This window comes from Ipomoea triloba, chromosome 8 (genome assembly GCF_003576645.1).
Source record: "Ipomoea triloba cultivar NCNSP0323 chromosome 8, ASM357664v1".
NCBI lineage: Eukaryota > Viridiplantae > Streptophyta > Magnoliopsida > Solanales > Convolvulaceae > Ipomoea > Ipomoea triloba.
Window position 1 is genome coordinate 735,807 of NC_044923.1, and position 15,029 is coordinate 750,835.

The 15,029-nt window shown below is 34.6% G+C and overlaps 2 protein-coding genes across 4 annotated transcripts in view; one reads left to right on the forward strand and one right to left on the reverse strand.

Moving 5' to 3' along the window:
• Window positions 1-2,408, forward strand: part of LOC116027291 (oxysterol-binding protein-related protein 2A) — an 8,561-nt gene extending 6,153 nt beyond the window's left edge. For all 3 annotated transcript variants that reach the window (XM_031268824.1, XM_031268826.1, XM_031268825.1), the window contains 5 exons: window positions 602-769; window positions 876-1,016; window positions 1,171-1,392; window positions 1,488-1,601; window positions 1,762-2,408. In XM_031268824.1, coding sequence (XP_031124684.1) covers window positions 602-769; window positions 876-1,016; window positions 1,171-1,392; window positions 1,488-1,601; window positions 1,762-1,941 — 825 coding nt within the window. In that variant the 3' untranslated portion in view covers window positions 1,942-2,408. The remainder of the gene's footprint in view (window positions 1-601; window positions 770-875; window positions 1,017-1,170; window positions 1,393-1,487; window positions 1,602-1,761) is intronic.
• Window positions 2,409-2,471: 63 nt separating this feature from the next.
• LOC116027292 (protein NRT1/ PTR FAMILY 6.3-like) lies at window positions 2,472-7,176 on the reverse strand. Its single transcript, XM_031268827.1, has 5 exons — window positions 7,019-7,176; window positions 6,241-6,418; window positions 5,607-5,646; window positions 4,266-4,831; window positions 2,472-3,643 (listed from the first exon to the last, which is right to left on the reverse strand). The coding sequence occupies exons 1-5, from the start codon at window positions 7,137-7,139 to the stop codon at window positions 2,791-2,793; spliced, it is 1,758 nt and encodes a 585-aa protein (XP_031124687.1). The 5' UTR covers window positions 7,140-7,176; the 3' UTR covers window positions 2,472-2,790.
• Window positions 7,177-15,029: the final 7,853 nt, after the last annotated feature.

Here is a 15,029-nt window from a genome sequence, read left to right on the forward strand (position 1 = left end):
GGGGGGGGGGGGGGGGGGGGGGGGGGGGGGGGTTCGCTTTGCTTGAGTTCTGAAATGTAGCTATCATTGTTCAACATATCAGGATAACTTGACAACTGTAGGTAAATTTGTATTGGTTTCAGCTCTGTGCAGCTATCTTTTACATCAACTTTTGAGAAACAATCCTGTCAGTGCTCATATACTGGGAGGCTGGGAGCCATGGCTCACATTTCTATGTGAGCCCCCCCACCCCCCAAATGATGAAATTCCCAATAGGGACATATCAATAAAATTAGCTCACCTCATTATCCATTCATTGACTTAGGGCTCATGTAGCAACAAGAGCCACATGGCTCTAAGTATAATTCACCCATTCATGTGGGGTGTTGTTTTTAGTCCTGAATTATGTTTTAGGGTAAGAATGAATATTGGACTATTAAGATACGCTGTAACATTAAATGCATCAATATAGAGAATGAAATTTGAATATCAATAAAAAAAATCTTGAGCAAAGTAACATGATGGAGATCTAAAATTTTAATGATTCTGAATGGGATTCTATTTTATTACTTTTACTTTGAAGTCTGTATTGATGCTAATGATCTGTGAAATTTTGAAACAGGTTAGTCACCACCCAACAGTTATTGCCTGTCATTGTGAAGGTAGAGGTTGGAAATTCTGGGGTGATAGTAACCTTAAATCCAAATTTTGGGGGAGATCAATTCAACTTGATCCTGTTGGAACTCTAACTTTAGAATTTGATGATGGGGAGATTTTTCAGTGGAGCAAGGTATGCAGGGGACATGGTCCTGCAGTGTAGCTCATTCCTTGATTTCTTAATGCCAACTGGCTTTCTTTATTTCCTATGATTAAATGGGTTTTGATGCTGTCCTCAGGTCACAACTGGTATATATAACCTTATCCTTGGCAAGATATACTGCGATCACCATGGGATAATGGATATACGCGGTAATCGCCAATACTCATGCAAATTGAAATTCAAAGAGCAATCTCTTCTTGATCGCAACCCTCACCAGGTAGGAGAACTGAAAGTTTTGCTATGTTGATACTATAAATTTTAATATTTCCGTTTTCCTGTGAACATATTCACACATGTTTATCTAATTTCTACACTTAGCATTTATTTGAACTAGCAACCAGAGTGACTTTGAAACTAAACTAACTATACAGGTTCATGGATTTGTTGAAGATGTCTCGGGCACTAAAGTAGCTACGCTATTTGGCAAGTGGGACGAGAGCATATATTACTTGAATGGAGAATGGAATAGCAAGCCAAAAGATTTATCTGATGCATCATTATTGTGGAAAAGCAATAAGCCTCCACAGAACCTCACTCGATACAACATGTCTTCTTTTGCAATTACACTGAATGAGTTAACTCCAGGACTGAAGGTATTATGATGGAGCAACCAACTAATTCTATATTTTAATTCAGTTTACTCTTATAGAGCTCTTCTTCTGACCCATGTATTTAATCATATATGAAGGAGAAGCTCCCACCTACCGACTCAAGACTTAGACCAGATCAGCGATCTCTGGAGAACGGGGAATATGATAAAGCAAATGCAGAGAAACTGCGACTGGAGATGCGGCAGAGAATGGTATGTAGTGCTGCCTTTCATCCTATGTTCTGTTCCGCAATTTCATGATTTTTATTTGGGTTCACAACCTCTGTTAATCAGACATGATTTTCAAACACGTTTTACTTTCAACTATATTTGCCACATCAAAATTTCCAACTGACACTTGTTTGTTCCACAGTCCAGGAAATTACAAGAAAATGGATGGAAGCCTAGATGGTTCAAAAGTGAAGGTGAAGACGGGACTTTCCGCTATGTAGGTGGATACTGGGAAACACGGGAGAATGGGAAATGGGATGGATGCCCAGATATATTCGGTCAAGTTGATCAAACTCTCATCAATTCTTTCGATGGATCCTGACTTTAAACGAGCTATACTCTAGCTAGCTCTGAACCTACCTCTTTTTCATCCCTGCCTGCATGCCAGCCAAAAGTTAGAGATTATATGCTTTGCACATTTCCCAGACCCTGATCCAACTAATACAAGGAATCAACACAGCATGCTGTGACAACACAAAAACCGTTGTCGAATTTTCTGAGTTGCTAGAGATAGTTGTCCAGGGTTGACTCAAGTCGATCGTGAAGAATGTTTGGATGGATGAATGAATGAATGAAGAAGTAAATCACTTCTTTGAATTGGTGGCCATAAGAAAAGAGTTGTGTTTTACATACCCCCAGTATGTCTTCTGGGGGGTCTTAGTTTTGTCAAATTTATCTCTTCTTATCCTAATATTCTTGATAGCTTTTCATATGTGTTTTAATTAGGTAATTTTAATTTGTGTATTCTCTTCCCCATTTAAATAAATGAAAACGAATTAATTGTACTGATGAGGCAACATTGTAGGCATTGTTGTACACATATTGCTACAAATCTATACAGAACCAAAGATCTTCCAGACAAACACAACACTTCTTATTTCTCTTTCAGTTTATACCTTTTTACACAAAGCTTACAAAAATAAAACAAAAAATCCTTTCCTTTACTAAGGTTTGCCCTTTCACCTATGCCCATTAGCTAGGCCATTATGGTTATTATTCAATGAGAAATGTTTGGTTAGATTTGGTGCACAAAAGCAAACCAACTCGACGAAACAGCACTGGACACCTTTATACACGTCACTTTATTGATCTGGTGGGTCAACCAACTCAAGAATCATGAGCAGAGTAATCAGAGCGTGTCACGAGTAGAGTAACCGTCGGGTTACTCAATTCAGTGACCGCCCGCTATATGTGTCTCCTCCTCCAACTCTATCCCCATTTCAGCAAGCCTCTTCTCCTTGTAAACATAGCGTCTTGTACACCACAGGAAAGCCATCAAGTTCAAAGCGCTCATAATCGCCAACAGCCAATAGAAATCATACAACCTCCCCTGGTTAAGATGATCCGCCAGCCACGGCTTCTTCACCGTCACCTTATCCACAATCGTAACCAAAACCGAGCTAAAGAAAAGCCCTAATGCCACCGTGCTCAAGAACAGCCCAGTACTCATCGTCTTCATCCCCTTAGGACATTCCCTCAAGAAAAAATCAAGCTGCCCCACATACGTCAGCGCCTCCCCTGACCCAACAATCAAATACTGCGCCGCTAACCAAAAAACGCTCATCGGAACCGTCCCCGCCTTGTCCAACGTGTGGGAACGTGCCACCCTTAGCCGCTTGATTTCCACTAACGCCGCTGCCATCATCCCCACCACGGACAGCGCGAGCCCAATGGCTATGCGCTGCAACGGACTCAGCCCCTGCGGGTTGTTCAGCACGCGCCGGAAAATGGGGACCATGATTCGGTCGTAGCACATGATGGTGACTAGGATTCCTCCGACGTAAAACACGGCCATCGAGGCAGCTGGAACCTCGAACGATTTGCCCATGTGGCGGTCCATGGTGGCGGCTTGTGCCACGGAAAATGTCATCAATTGTGCGTGGATTGTCCAAAACATTATGGTGGTTGCCCACGTTGGTAACATTCTAATCACCTGTTTAACCTCTTCCACGTCCGTTAAAGTTGCTATGCTCCATTTGTTCACCTCGGTAACTCCCTCCTTGATTGCTGCCCTGTCCAGGAAACTACAAAACATACCACAAATTCATCACAAAACCACCTTTTGTTATATTAATTTTTATTTAAATTTAAAACTTATTTGACCCCGCTAAGGCCCGCGGGCCGGGCCAGACTTCTTTAAGCCGTATTTTGGCATATTTTTTTGCCCGTCCCGCTAGACTGACAGTTCTAGTCAAATATGGGCTAGATGTATTGAAAAGAATTAAAAGTCAAATTGAGAATCTCGACCCTTTCAAGGTGAAATTAATTTTTTTTTGGGTAACAAGGAAGCCTGTAGTAGCTACTAAAAGGTGTGCAGTAGGTAAATTTTGGGTCTTGTAATTCTAGCCAACAAAAAACACATGGAGCTGAGGTAAACCAACTTAAGTTACTTATAACTAATCCACTGATGTACCTTTTGTAGTCCTTTTTTGACTAAAATTACAAGGTAGATTCGCATAATGAATAACTTTGAGTTGCCTATAACTGATCAAATAAGAAAGCCAATAAACTCTTTCACCCGCCAAACTAAAAACTCTATGGTTACTAAGTCGACAGCCAGACCAAACTTGGCTGAAATTACCCCAAAGTTCAGATATTTTAGAAGTTCAAAGAATGAAACGGCATAAAATAAAATTCAGTACTCACCGGAACTCTTTGCTATGAGGCATCTTAATTTTCTTGTGCTCTTGATCCCCGGCGACATCATCAACATTGTAAAGAAGCTCCGGGTCAGACGGCAACTCCAACCGCCTCTTCCTCCACGCCGCCACATACACCGACGCAATCTGCGTCATGGGGCTCCCCACCAGCTTCTTAAACCGGTACCGCCTCGTCCCCGCCAAGAACAACACAAGCGCCGCCACAATAGCGCACGCGCACAACCCGTACCCCCACCGCCGTCCCACGTTGTCCTGGATATACACCAGCACGGTAACGGCCAATAACGACCCGACGTTGATGAAAAAGATGAACCAACTGAAGAACTTCACCATCTGGCCCCTTTCTCGCTTGTCGGAATCGTCGAATTGGTCGGTCCCCAGGCCGGATACGCTGGATTTAAGGCCGCCGGTGCCCAGCGCCGTCAGGTATAGGGCCAAGTATAGGACCCCTAGCTGCCCGCCGCTCGCCGGCACACATGAACCGCTTTCCGGCGAACATTTTGGGGGTTGTAGGCTTGGGATTATTGTTGAGATTGTCAAAATCGTCACACCCTAGCATAACATAAACAAGGCAAAATCAGGGTTGTAAAGCAGGAAAATCACTTGGAAAAATATTTTTTGAAATAGAATTGTATAATTAAATATTTTAAATATTTTATTTAGAATATAAAAATATTTATAATAATATTATTTATCATTAAAAAAGCACTAGTTTTCAACAGGAAACCAGAGATAGAGAAAATTAGAGTTGTTTTGGCTTCTGACGGAAACTAGCTCCAGAGCTATGATTCTTGGCGGAACCACCCCGCCAGAAACCTTGTTCTGAGTGTGGCGAAAAATGACTTTTGTCAAACATTTAAAAAAAAAAAATAACTTTCCAATCAGAAACCAAAGATAGCGGAAACCAACTCCAGAGCTATAGTTTCCGGCGAAAATCTTGTTCTGAGTGTGACGGAAAATGACTTCCGTCAAATTTTAGTGGAAGTCATTTTCCGTCATAATGATTAGATTTTTTCTCCAACGAAAAATATTTTCTGTTGACTGAATTTTTCAATTATATCCAAACATTGAAAATTTAGAAAAAAAATATGTTTTGAGTTCCTAAACAAAGCCTAAATAGTGGCTCTAATTTCATCTTCATGCATGCATGCATGTATATATATATGGGGAAAATCGAAAATGTACTAAATATATATATGTACTAAGTCAAAGGATAAAAAGTTGATTCATGAATCATGAGATCATCATATACCAAAAGTGCTAAAGTGCATGTGCATCTATATATTTATTTATAGATTATGCATGCATATTTGCATGTGATACTTACTGCTGCCTGGACAGTTGTAAAGATTCCGATTGTTAAATACCTGTCAAAAGAAAAATACAATGAAAACCAATAAGAACAAACTATAATGATTATTGTCAAGCATTTCAGCAAAAAATTATAATTAGTAGTGACGGTCTAATTTTTTTTTGATGTTTTATACTTATATAATAATTAAAGTCACGTTTCAATGGTAGAAGATTGGACTCAGTTGATCGAGCAACTGCCCAACAATTACAACATATGATAAATGTATAAAACTGTAAAATAAAATATACCATGACTAAAACCTCGTAATTATAAACCACATAAAGGTCGAAACCTTATAATTTTCAATAAAAAATAGTTTTTCAAAGTAATTTTTTTTCATTAGTTAGTTGTTCTTCTTGAACACCCATTTTAAAAATAGTGGGTCTTGAAAACGACTTTTCTTGACAAAATTTTCACCACTTTGAAAACCTTTGTTATTGTTTTCAACCACCAATAAAAAGTGGTTGCTGAGTTGTCAAAAATACTCTAAATTTCCATCCATAGAGTACTAGAAAGGATGATTAAAAAGTGTAGTTTGGAATTTTATGCAAAACCCATCATTAAAAGCATCAAAATGTTTAACGTTTTTGGGGAGAGCATCAAATACCTTCCAAGAAAAGTGTCAGCAACGAAACCACCGAGGAGGGTGAGCATGAACGAGGCTCCAAGAAAGTTAGTAACGACGTTAGCGGCGCCGGCATTCCCCAAGTGCATAGTGCCCGTCAGATATGTCACCAGATTAATGCCAATGCCCAAAGTCGTCAGCCTTTCACAAGCCTCAACTCCTACAAAAACAAAACATATATATATACTTACAATAACTGAAACTGCCCAGACAATCGTAACTAAGTTAGTCAGATTGTTGATTGATAATCACAAAGTTAGTTATAAGTTAGTTCGATTCAATTGGAACAGATTCTTAGCCTTTGTTGGGTAGAATCACAAGACGGAATCTACCCAGTATACATCACTCTCATGTGGTGATTAGTGATTACGAGTTTCCCTTGTCATTCATTCAAAGAAAATATATATAACAGTTGAAACTGTGGGCAGATCGAAAAGTAATAACTGTGAGACCGCCTGTCTGTCTCAATCGTGAGACTGATCATTTGTGTCATAAAACCCAACCAAAGATCAACTCATGAATATATATATAATAGCTGAAACTGAGGGCAGATTGAAAAGTAATAACTGTGAGACCACGTGTCTCATTCGTGAAACGGGTCATTTGGGTCATAAAAACCAACCAAAGATCAACTCATAACAGTAACTATAACCTAAATTTTGTTGACCTGACATGTCTCACAGATTAAGACCTGTGAGACAATCTCACACAAGTTTTTGCCAGTAATAATATATATATAAAATGAGGGAATTGAATGAACCTAAAATCATGGCGGCGGCGATCCAGCCGCCGGAGGAGGAGCGGAGGGCGGGGCGGCCCTTGAAGTCCCAAGCATCGGCAAGAGGCTTTGCTTCATCTCTTGTGTGGGGAAGTGAAGCCATTAAAATTGTTGCAGAGACTTATATCCTTCAAGAAGGGTTGAGGGAGCTGAGCTTAATTAGCTTGGTGGATTCAGTTGAATGCAATGGCCTTTTATAGCCTGGGGAATTGAAGGATCTCAGGGACTAGCAGCTATTTGTCAACTACCAAAAAATAAACAAACTAAATTAATTAAAGAATCACAAAGGCCAGGGTACATTAGATGTTTATTGATTGACCTGAGGTTGCTTGAATCAGCTGATCTATTAGTTTAAAAATAATTATAATAGTCGTCGCAGCTTAGTGTAGTGATTCATTGTCTGACTTGAAGTCACAACTGAAGGTGGCAGTGTGGGATTCGAATCTGCCACTGAAAATATGAATAGACCAGCGGTCCTATGAGTTTAGAGTTAGTCTGAAGATCAGAAACTGAGATCACCTAACAAATAATTACAATAATAATAAGGCAAAAACTTGTGTGACACTGTCTCACGGATGATGGGTCAAATCTTTGATTAATGGTACAACACTAATGTTTTATGTGATTTAGAAAATTACTTACCACCCTTTCTTAATCTAACTAGTAATTTTTTTAAAATTTATTTTCTATTATGCAATTTTCAAAATTATTAAATAGTATCACTATATTAGAACTTAGACCACACAATAAGATTTCCTCTATCTCGTGTCTCACTTATAAAGAGTGCATGTTAGAAAGAATATGAATGGTATATAGTTCTTGAATACAATTACATACAGAGAATGAACTTCTATATATATGCAAACTATAAGAGAAAGAAAATGAAAGACAATCAATGAGAATAATAATAAACCAAAAATACATAGCTAAAGTAAAGGTAGAATATATGCTTGTGCACAACTCAATAAAGAATGGTTAAACCATATTTGTACCGACGAACAAATTTTGTGACAAACAAAAATCTATTCTACTATCCGTAACAAAAATTGCTATAAAATTTCGATGAGTGTGTGAATTTGGATAAATATGAAATTTTGAGCTATTACGATGAACATTTCAATGATTGTTGCAACAAACATAAGACAGAATTGAGATGTTGTAAATTAAATGCTTTAGTACGTGTATGTGAAATTATTTTGGCTACTGATTGTGTTAATGTGGTATGAGCATGATTTATATAGTTCCCAAACCGTACTTTCGAGCAAGCCGTGGTGCAAGGAATATCAACTACTCATCACGGGGTTACATCTTCAATTTCTTTCTTTCTAAAAATATTATGCGTCATTTCCCCCTAAGCCATAGGCACAACTCAACTGGAGCGCTAACTAATTCAAAATAAAGTCCATAAACTTTGCTTTACTAACAGACGCATGATATATGATTCGAATACTCGCCTACAAGCATTTGAAGACCTATTAACCAGTTAAGGCATATCTCGCAATTTACATCCTTCGCCAATCTTCTAGACGGGGAGTAATAAATTAAAGAGTCTTTGCTAGTTGTGGTTCAAAGAGTCTTTAAATTTGTGGTTCACACTTCTATTATGTGTGATCAATAAATACATATAATTAAGGAGTGTTAAATAAGCTAGTTGTAAATTGCAACTCCTTTTAAGAGTTTGACTTAAAAAAACTTTTTATGAGGTAAGCAAGTACTAGGTAAAGTAGGTATTGCAATACAACATCCCCAGATACTAACTTTAGGTTTATTATTATTGACAGGCACATGCTGCTACTCATACTACGGGCATAGGATCCAACGGCCACGGTTTTTAAGGTATACACTTCTTTTATTGGAATAAAAAAAGATGAAATAAATTCAAAACAGATTTATCCCGTGCGTTCTTTCATATCGTAATTATATATTTTTTCGTCATTTAAAAAAATATTCGCAATCTTACTATGTTCATGATAAACATGATTAAGTTTAAAATAAACTTTTTTATCCACTTCAAGCCTTCAAATATGATTATATATCTATTTATAATAATGTTCTTTCTACGGTTTAAAATCACTTTTCATTTTCACGCATAATATAATGTGACAATTAAAAAACTTTTTGTACTGATTAATTCTGTCATTTGATTGAAAATTTTCAATATAATAATGGTGAAAATAGAAAAAAAAAAATAGACAACGAATATAGTATAGTTTATTATTTGTTTGTTACTATTATAGATATAATCTCTTCATTATCATTATTATTCTGCTTCTTCATTTTCATTTGTCTCGATTGAAGAGTGACAATACATGCAAATTTTTATATAATAATGATATGTCAATTAGAAAAAATAAAAATTTTAAAATAATTTTAGAAAGTAAATATATGTTTAATTTATTTATTCGTTGCTATTATAGATAGTCTCGTCATCATCATAATTATTCTGCTTCTTTGTTTTCAGTTGTCGTTGGAATAGCGATAAATACTTTTATTTTTTTTTTGTTAAAAGTAATAAATACTTTTAGAAAGTGAATATAAGTATATACTTTTTTTTGGGAAAAAGTAATAATGAATATAAATATATTTTTTGAGTACTATTGACTCTATTACAATGCAATATCTGTTCAGTATTTATTCATATCGCCTCCATTGAGACTCGAACACATTTCCTTCCATATAAGAGTGCAACAGGTGTCGCTAGACCACACGGTCCTAACAAGTAATTATAAGTATAATTTATTTATTTATGACTATTCTGGATAGTCTCATCATCATCATATCATTATTATTATTATTCTGTTTTTTTTTCTCACTTGTGGATTGAAGAGTACGTGACGATTACGTGCAGGTCTAACAATTTTTCAGCAGTCGGTCCCTGCTACTACAATCAATATTATTAATTTGATTAAAATATATTAATTGCTCCTAATAATGATGAATTTAGTATACGAAAAATGTCAAAATAAATATAATTACAAAAGACAGTATTGATAGGTGTGTAAAAAATTATTTCTTAGGTTCTTTCACGAGCTCCAAAAGCCACTCCTCATATGTGAATTGACAAATGGAGAGTGGAATCATAAATTCTCCTTTAGAAAAAAAAAACTTAGGGTTTAGCCATTTCGATCCTTTTCATATTCTTCACAACTATGACATATGCAAACTTTTAGAAACGAATATTTTATATTTTAATTAGTCGATCCTTGAAATATCGCACTCAAGTCAAGCTCCTAACTCAACAACAAAAACTGACTCGTGAGGATGGGGACCACCAGGTTCTACTATGTTGGCACCGGATGATGAGTGGATGCCTTTGCTCTGAATATGTTTCATTTCATATCGACTCCAGACTCACCGAGTAGCCCTCTTCCAGGTACCGTTTTCCCCACCACACTCTGGCCTCTTAACAATAGAACCAAATGATACGACACTCAAGTCAAGTCCCTAACTCTACCACAAAAGCTAGCTCATGAGGGCATATTTAATTCAAACTTAAATACCACTCCACAATTTCTTGTAATGTCGATGTTAGATCGTACCACATTACTCTGACCTAATAACCTAAAACACTTCTTTCAAACTCTAGAATTAAATTGTGATATCTTTAAATCATACTAAACTAACTAAATTAAATCGTAATAATTATATGTTTGAATTGATAAGAATCAATTATCCCATCAATACAATTTTTTCTTTTTTTTTTGAATCCCATCAATAAAATTTTAAAGAGTACGTGTTACTCATATAATCATATAGCCGCCGGCGAAGAATCCTCGTCCACCAATATAACACATATGGTTGTTGTGTGTATATAGATATACATTAGGCTTTATGAATTTGAACTAATTAACCAATAAATTTTCTCCAAGTGTTGTATTGTAGTATTATGCCCATGGTTTTTTTCTTCTTTTTTTTTCTTTTAAATAAATATTTTGATTGATGATATATATGATTATCACAAACTTAAGTTGGATAAAGAAGTCCTTACATATTTAACTTGTAATCATACATAAGTCTTATTCTGTTAGCTAACTTGAACGCTCCAATTCAGATGGTTAAGATGTAGTGACCTCTCTCTATAGAAGTTCCCCATATTTAACTTATAATCATATACATGTATCTCCTTCTATTAGCCATCTTAGACGCACTGATATAGATAAGAGGATTAAGATGTAGTAGTGACATCTCTCTTTAGAAGTCCTCTATATTTAACTTGTAATCATTCATGAATATGATCTCCTCATATATTAACTATCTTAGACGCTCTGACGTAGAGGCCGGGTTAAGATATAGTGACCAGCCTCTCTCTTTAGAAGTCTTCAATATTTAACCATTCATGAATCTCCGGCCTCCTGTTAGCCATTTTGGACGCTCACCAACGTAGAGGGTTAAGATGTAGTGAGCTCTCTTTTAAGAAGTCCTCAATATTTTACTTGTAATCATACACGAATCTCCTCCGGTTAGCCATTTTAGACACTCCCGTGAAGAGGGTTAATATGTAGTGACCATTTTCCTCGGGATATGTTGGTTGCATGTACCTGCAATAAAAATAGTATTCAATTTCAATCTCCCATATTAAATTAGTACTTGAAAAGTCACTATAAATGTAACGAATAAGTCTATATTAACATTAAAATTCACACTTTTTTAAAGGCATTAAAATTCATACCTAAAACTGTACTTATGAATTGGTATGATTGAAATACTGTTATCTCACTTGCTATGTACTCTACACAATATTCTTGAAATCTCTGATATTATTTATATTATGCTTTGCATTTATATTACCTGTTTTGATTGTTGGACACTTATTATTGCATCTTTTAATTTATTATTTTTTTCTTTTTATGGATTGAAGAGTGACGATTGCTGCCAGTCTCACAGTTTATCCCCTGTCGGTTCCTGCTCCTAAAGTCAATATTAATTTGATTTAAAATATGATGCTCCTAATAATATAATGTTGAAAATGTCAAATTACATTAACAAAGACAGAATCAAAACAGGTTTTTAAGAATATTTTATTAGGTTCTTTCACGAGCTCCAAAAGCCATTCCAAAGATGCGATGCGACAAACGGATAACGGAATCACAATTTCATTTTTTTTTTGAATAAAAAATAAAAAATAAAAATATATTGGATTGAAGTCCAATTGAGACCAATAATTATGGATTATTATATTTGATTTTCTTAATATAAGCATGGCGTATAATGGATGGAAGAGGAGCTTCCTGGCCACATGGAACAAAAGTATTGTTTGTTCCCTAATACTACGTCACTAAATTAATGTTTTCTTAATTATGTCGACTGATATGCAAAACTACATGCGCACAACCAAAGTTGGTTGACACCCATAACTATGGTGTTTCCATTAAAGCTATAGGGAGGTGTCGATTGAAATAACTCTCTCAAAATAGAGATCAGTATAGATAAAATTATGTGTTTGTTCATTATAAGTATACAGTTAATTTAGTATTATAAAGTACGTCGGTGGTATAATAACTCTGTATAAAGAGTCTTTTCTTAATCTTCTTTATATTGAGTAGATCGGTAGGTTTTATCATATAACTTCTATTCTTAGCTTAATTAGCTTGGAGTATAACATATGGTGTGAAAGTATGAGTAAGCTTTGGGATAGATAACTCTCTTCAAATAGGGATCGGTGTGGTAAAATTATGCATCTCTTATACTTATATAGTTACTCTAATATTATAAAGTCGGTGGGTAACTCCGGCCATGCAAACAGTCTTTCTGAATCATCTTTATATTGATGAGATTCGTGCTTTATATTATAGCATATGTTATTGAGAGTATGAGTAGGATAAGCATTAGGATAACTATCTTTAAACGGATCAATGTGAGTTATGAGGTCATTATAGTTATATAGTTAGTCTAGTATATTATAAAGTCGATGGTATAGTAACTCCATATAAAGGGTTTTTCTAAATCGTTACCTTTATATTGAGGAAATCAATACGTTCCATATGATGTTCCCATCAATATGTAACTCTTATTCAAGTAAAAGTTTGATCCATAACCTTTTAACATGGTGTGGTTTAATTTGCTCACTAAAATTCAAATTGGATTATTTGATCACGGGTAGTGATTAAGTTTTGAATTGTTTTGTTTTGTTTTGTTTTTGTTTTTTTTTTGTTTTTTTTGTTTTTGTTTTTGTTTTTTTTTGTTTTTGGAGTTGATAGCCTATGAGAGGTACGTTTAACTTATAATCTCATTATCAAAATTATACTTGGTGTTGTCATATGTGGCAAGAGGGCCGTTATATATGTTAGTTAATTTATTACAAATTGGCTTTTTAAGAACTCAATTATTGGCATTTTTTATTAAGAAAATCATTTGATTTGATGTCATCACGAAAATGTTGGTATGTGCACTTTAATTACAATGGTTGACCAAATAATACATCGTTAATTGTGTTGCCTAGATTTAATTTGTTAGGTATCCATTGCATAGTAACCATGCATTTAATCTAAATGTACAGCTCAACAATGAACAATCCCATCATGTTCGAACACCAAGAGTTTATCAATAACACATAACTTAATACTTTTTATTTAATGTATTTGGTGACGGGCTAGATAGTCGAGTTCAATAAAAGTATTGGTGACTATTACATAAAGAAATAAAAATGTGATTTTGTGATTAGTTATAACTTTTCGTGTAATAATAGTTAAGTGCTTGATCAGACAATTGACATTAGAACATGCCAATAAATTAGAAATAAATTTGTATTTTTGTTACTAGTTATATATAGCTTTTAGCATAATAATAACGAACTGATATTTCAATAGATATTCCATTGATTATAGTAATGTTTTTGTTTTGATTTTTTGCTATTAGTTCAACCATTTTAGCCTTTTTTTTTAAATAATCAAATTCAAAACAAAATGTTCAAAATACTCAAATTGATCAAACTCCATCTTTCTTCATAGGATAGCAATTGATATTTCAAATTGAATTTGATAATATAGGAAAACCAAATAAATGATTAACCGTGATTGAGATGATAGTCAATAACTATAACAATCAAATATATAGTTATCACTATGTAAAAAATTATAACTAATAGAAAAGACATAATGTTATTTAATTATACTTACGTAGCAGCTAACATCGTGTTTTGATAGTAGAATACTGAACTTGACTCTCCAAACCTTCACCTAACAATAACTAAAAAATGAAAATGTCATTATAGCTAAGGGATCAAAGTAAAATCAACACGAGTAGGTGTATAGTAGGCGGCGAATTTATAATTATACTATTAGAATATTTTGTTGGGCTAAACTATTTATATTTTAAGAATTGTATTTTTTGTTCCTCTTTCTTTATATATATATATATATATATATATATATATATATATATATATATATATATATATATATATATATATATATATTTTGCCATTAATCTCATTTTTTTTGAGTTATCAATATGGTGTGAAATAATGATAAAACGGTATCAAACTATTATTTTGATTTATTGAGAAAGTCTATAACCGCTATTCAAATGTGCACTTTAGGTGAAATAAGCCTAAGTAGGTTTTAAACTATTATTGTCATATTGATTTGGATAATTCAAAAAAAAAAAAAAAAAAAACCTCAAACATAATACAAACAAATACCAATTGTGAGGATTCATCTTCAAGTTGTCGCATCACATTTTCCATATAAATCCGATCTGTTTTATTTTCTTGGATGGTCTCAATTCAAACATTTTTCTTAGTCATCTATCCACGATCGAATTTCCCCATCTCAAATTCCAATTTCCCCTTCTCATCATTTGAAGATTATAGTCAAACACACTAGATATATAGAAAACTTAAACTTTTGCATAGAATTAAACATTGTGATTATCAATGTATTATAATTATATAATTAATGAGTATCCCTAATAATCATTAATGTGCTGACTTCTTAAACGAAGGTTTCGGTAACCAACTTGGTTGTCGTGAGTGGTCGTGCACCCTTATCCCTTA

Bases quoted from the DNA above. Each gene is read 5' to 3' on its own strand.
- LOC116027292 (XM_031268827.1), bottom strand. From the start codon at position 7,139: ATGGCTTCACTTCCCCACACAAGAGATGAAGCAAAGCCTCTTGCCGAT. The intron at 5,647-6,240 runs GTATTTGATGCT...TTCTTTTGACAG, and splicing joins GCTGACACTTTTCTTGGAAG to GTATTTAACAATCGGAATCT. The intron at 4,832-5,606 runs GTAAGTATCACA...ATGTTATGCTAG, and splicing joins TTACAACTGTCCAGGCAGCA to GGTGTGACGATTTTGACAAT.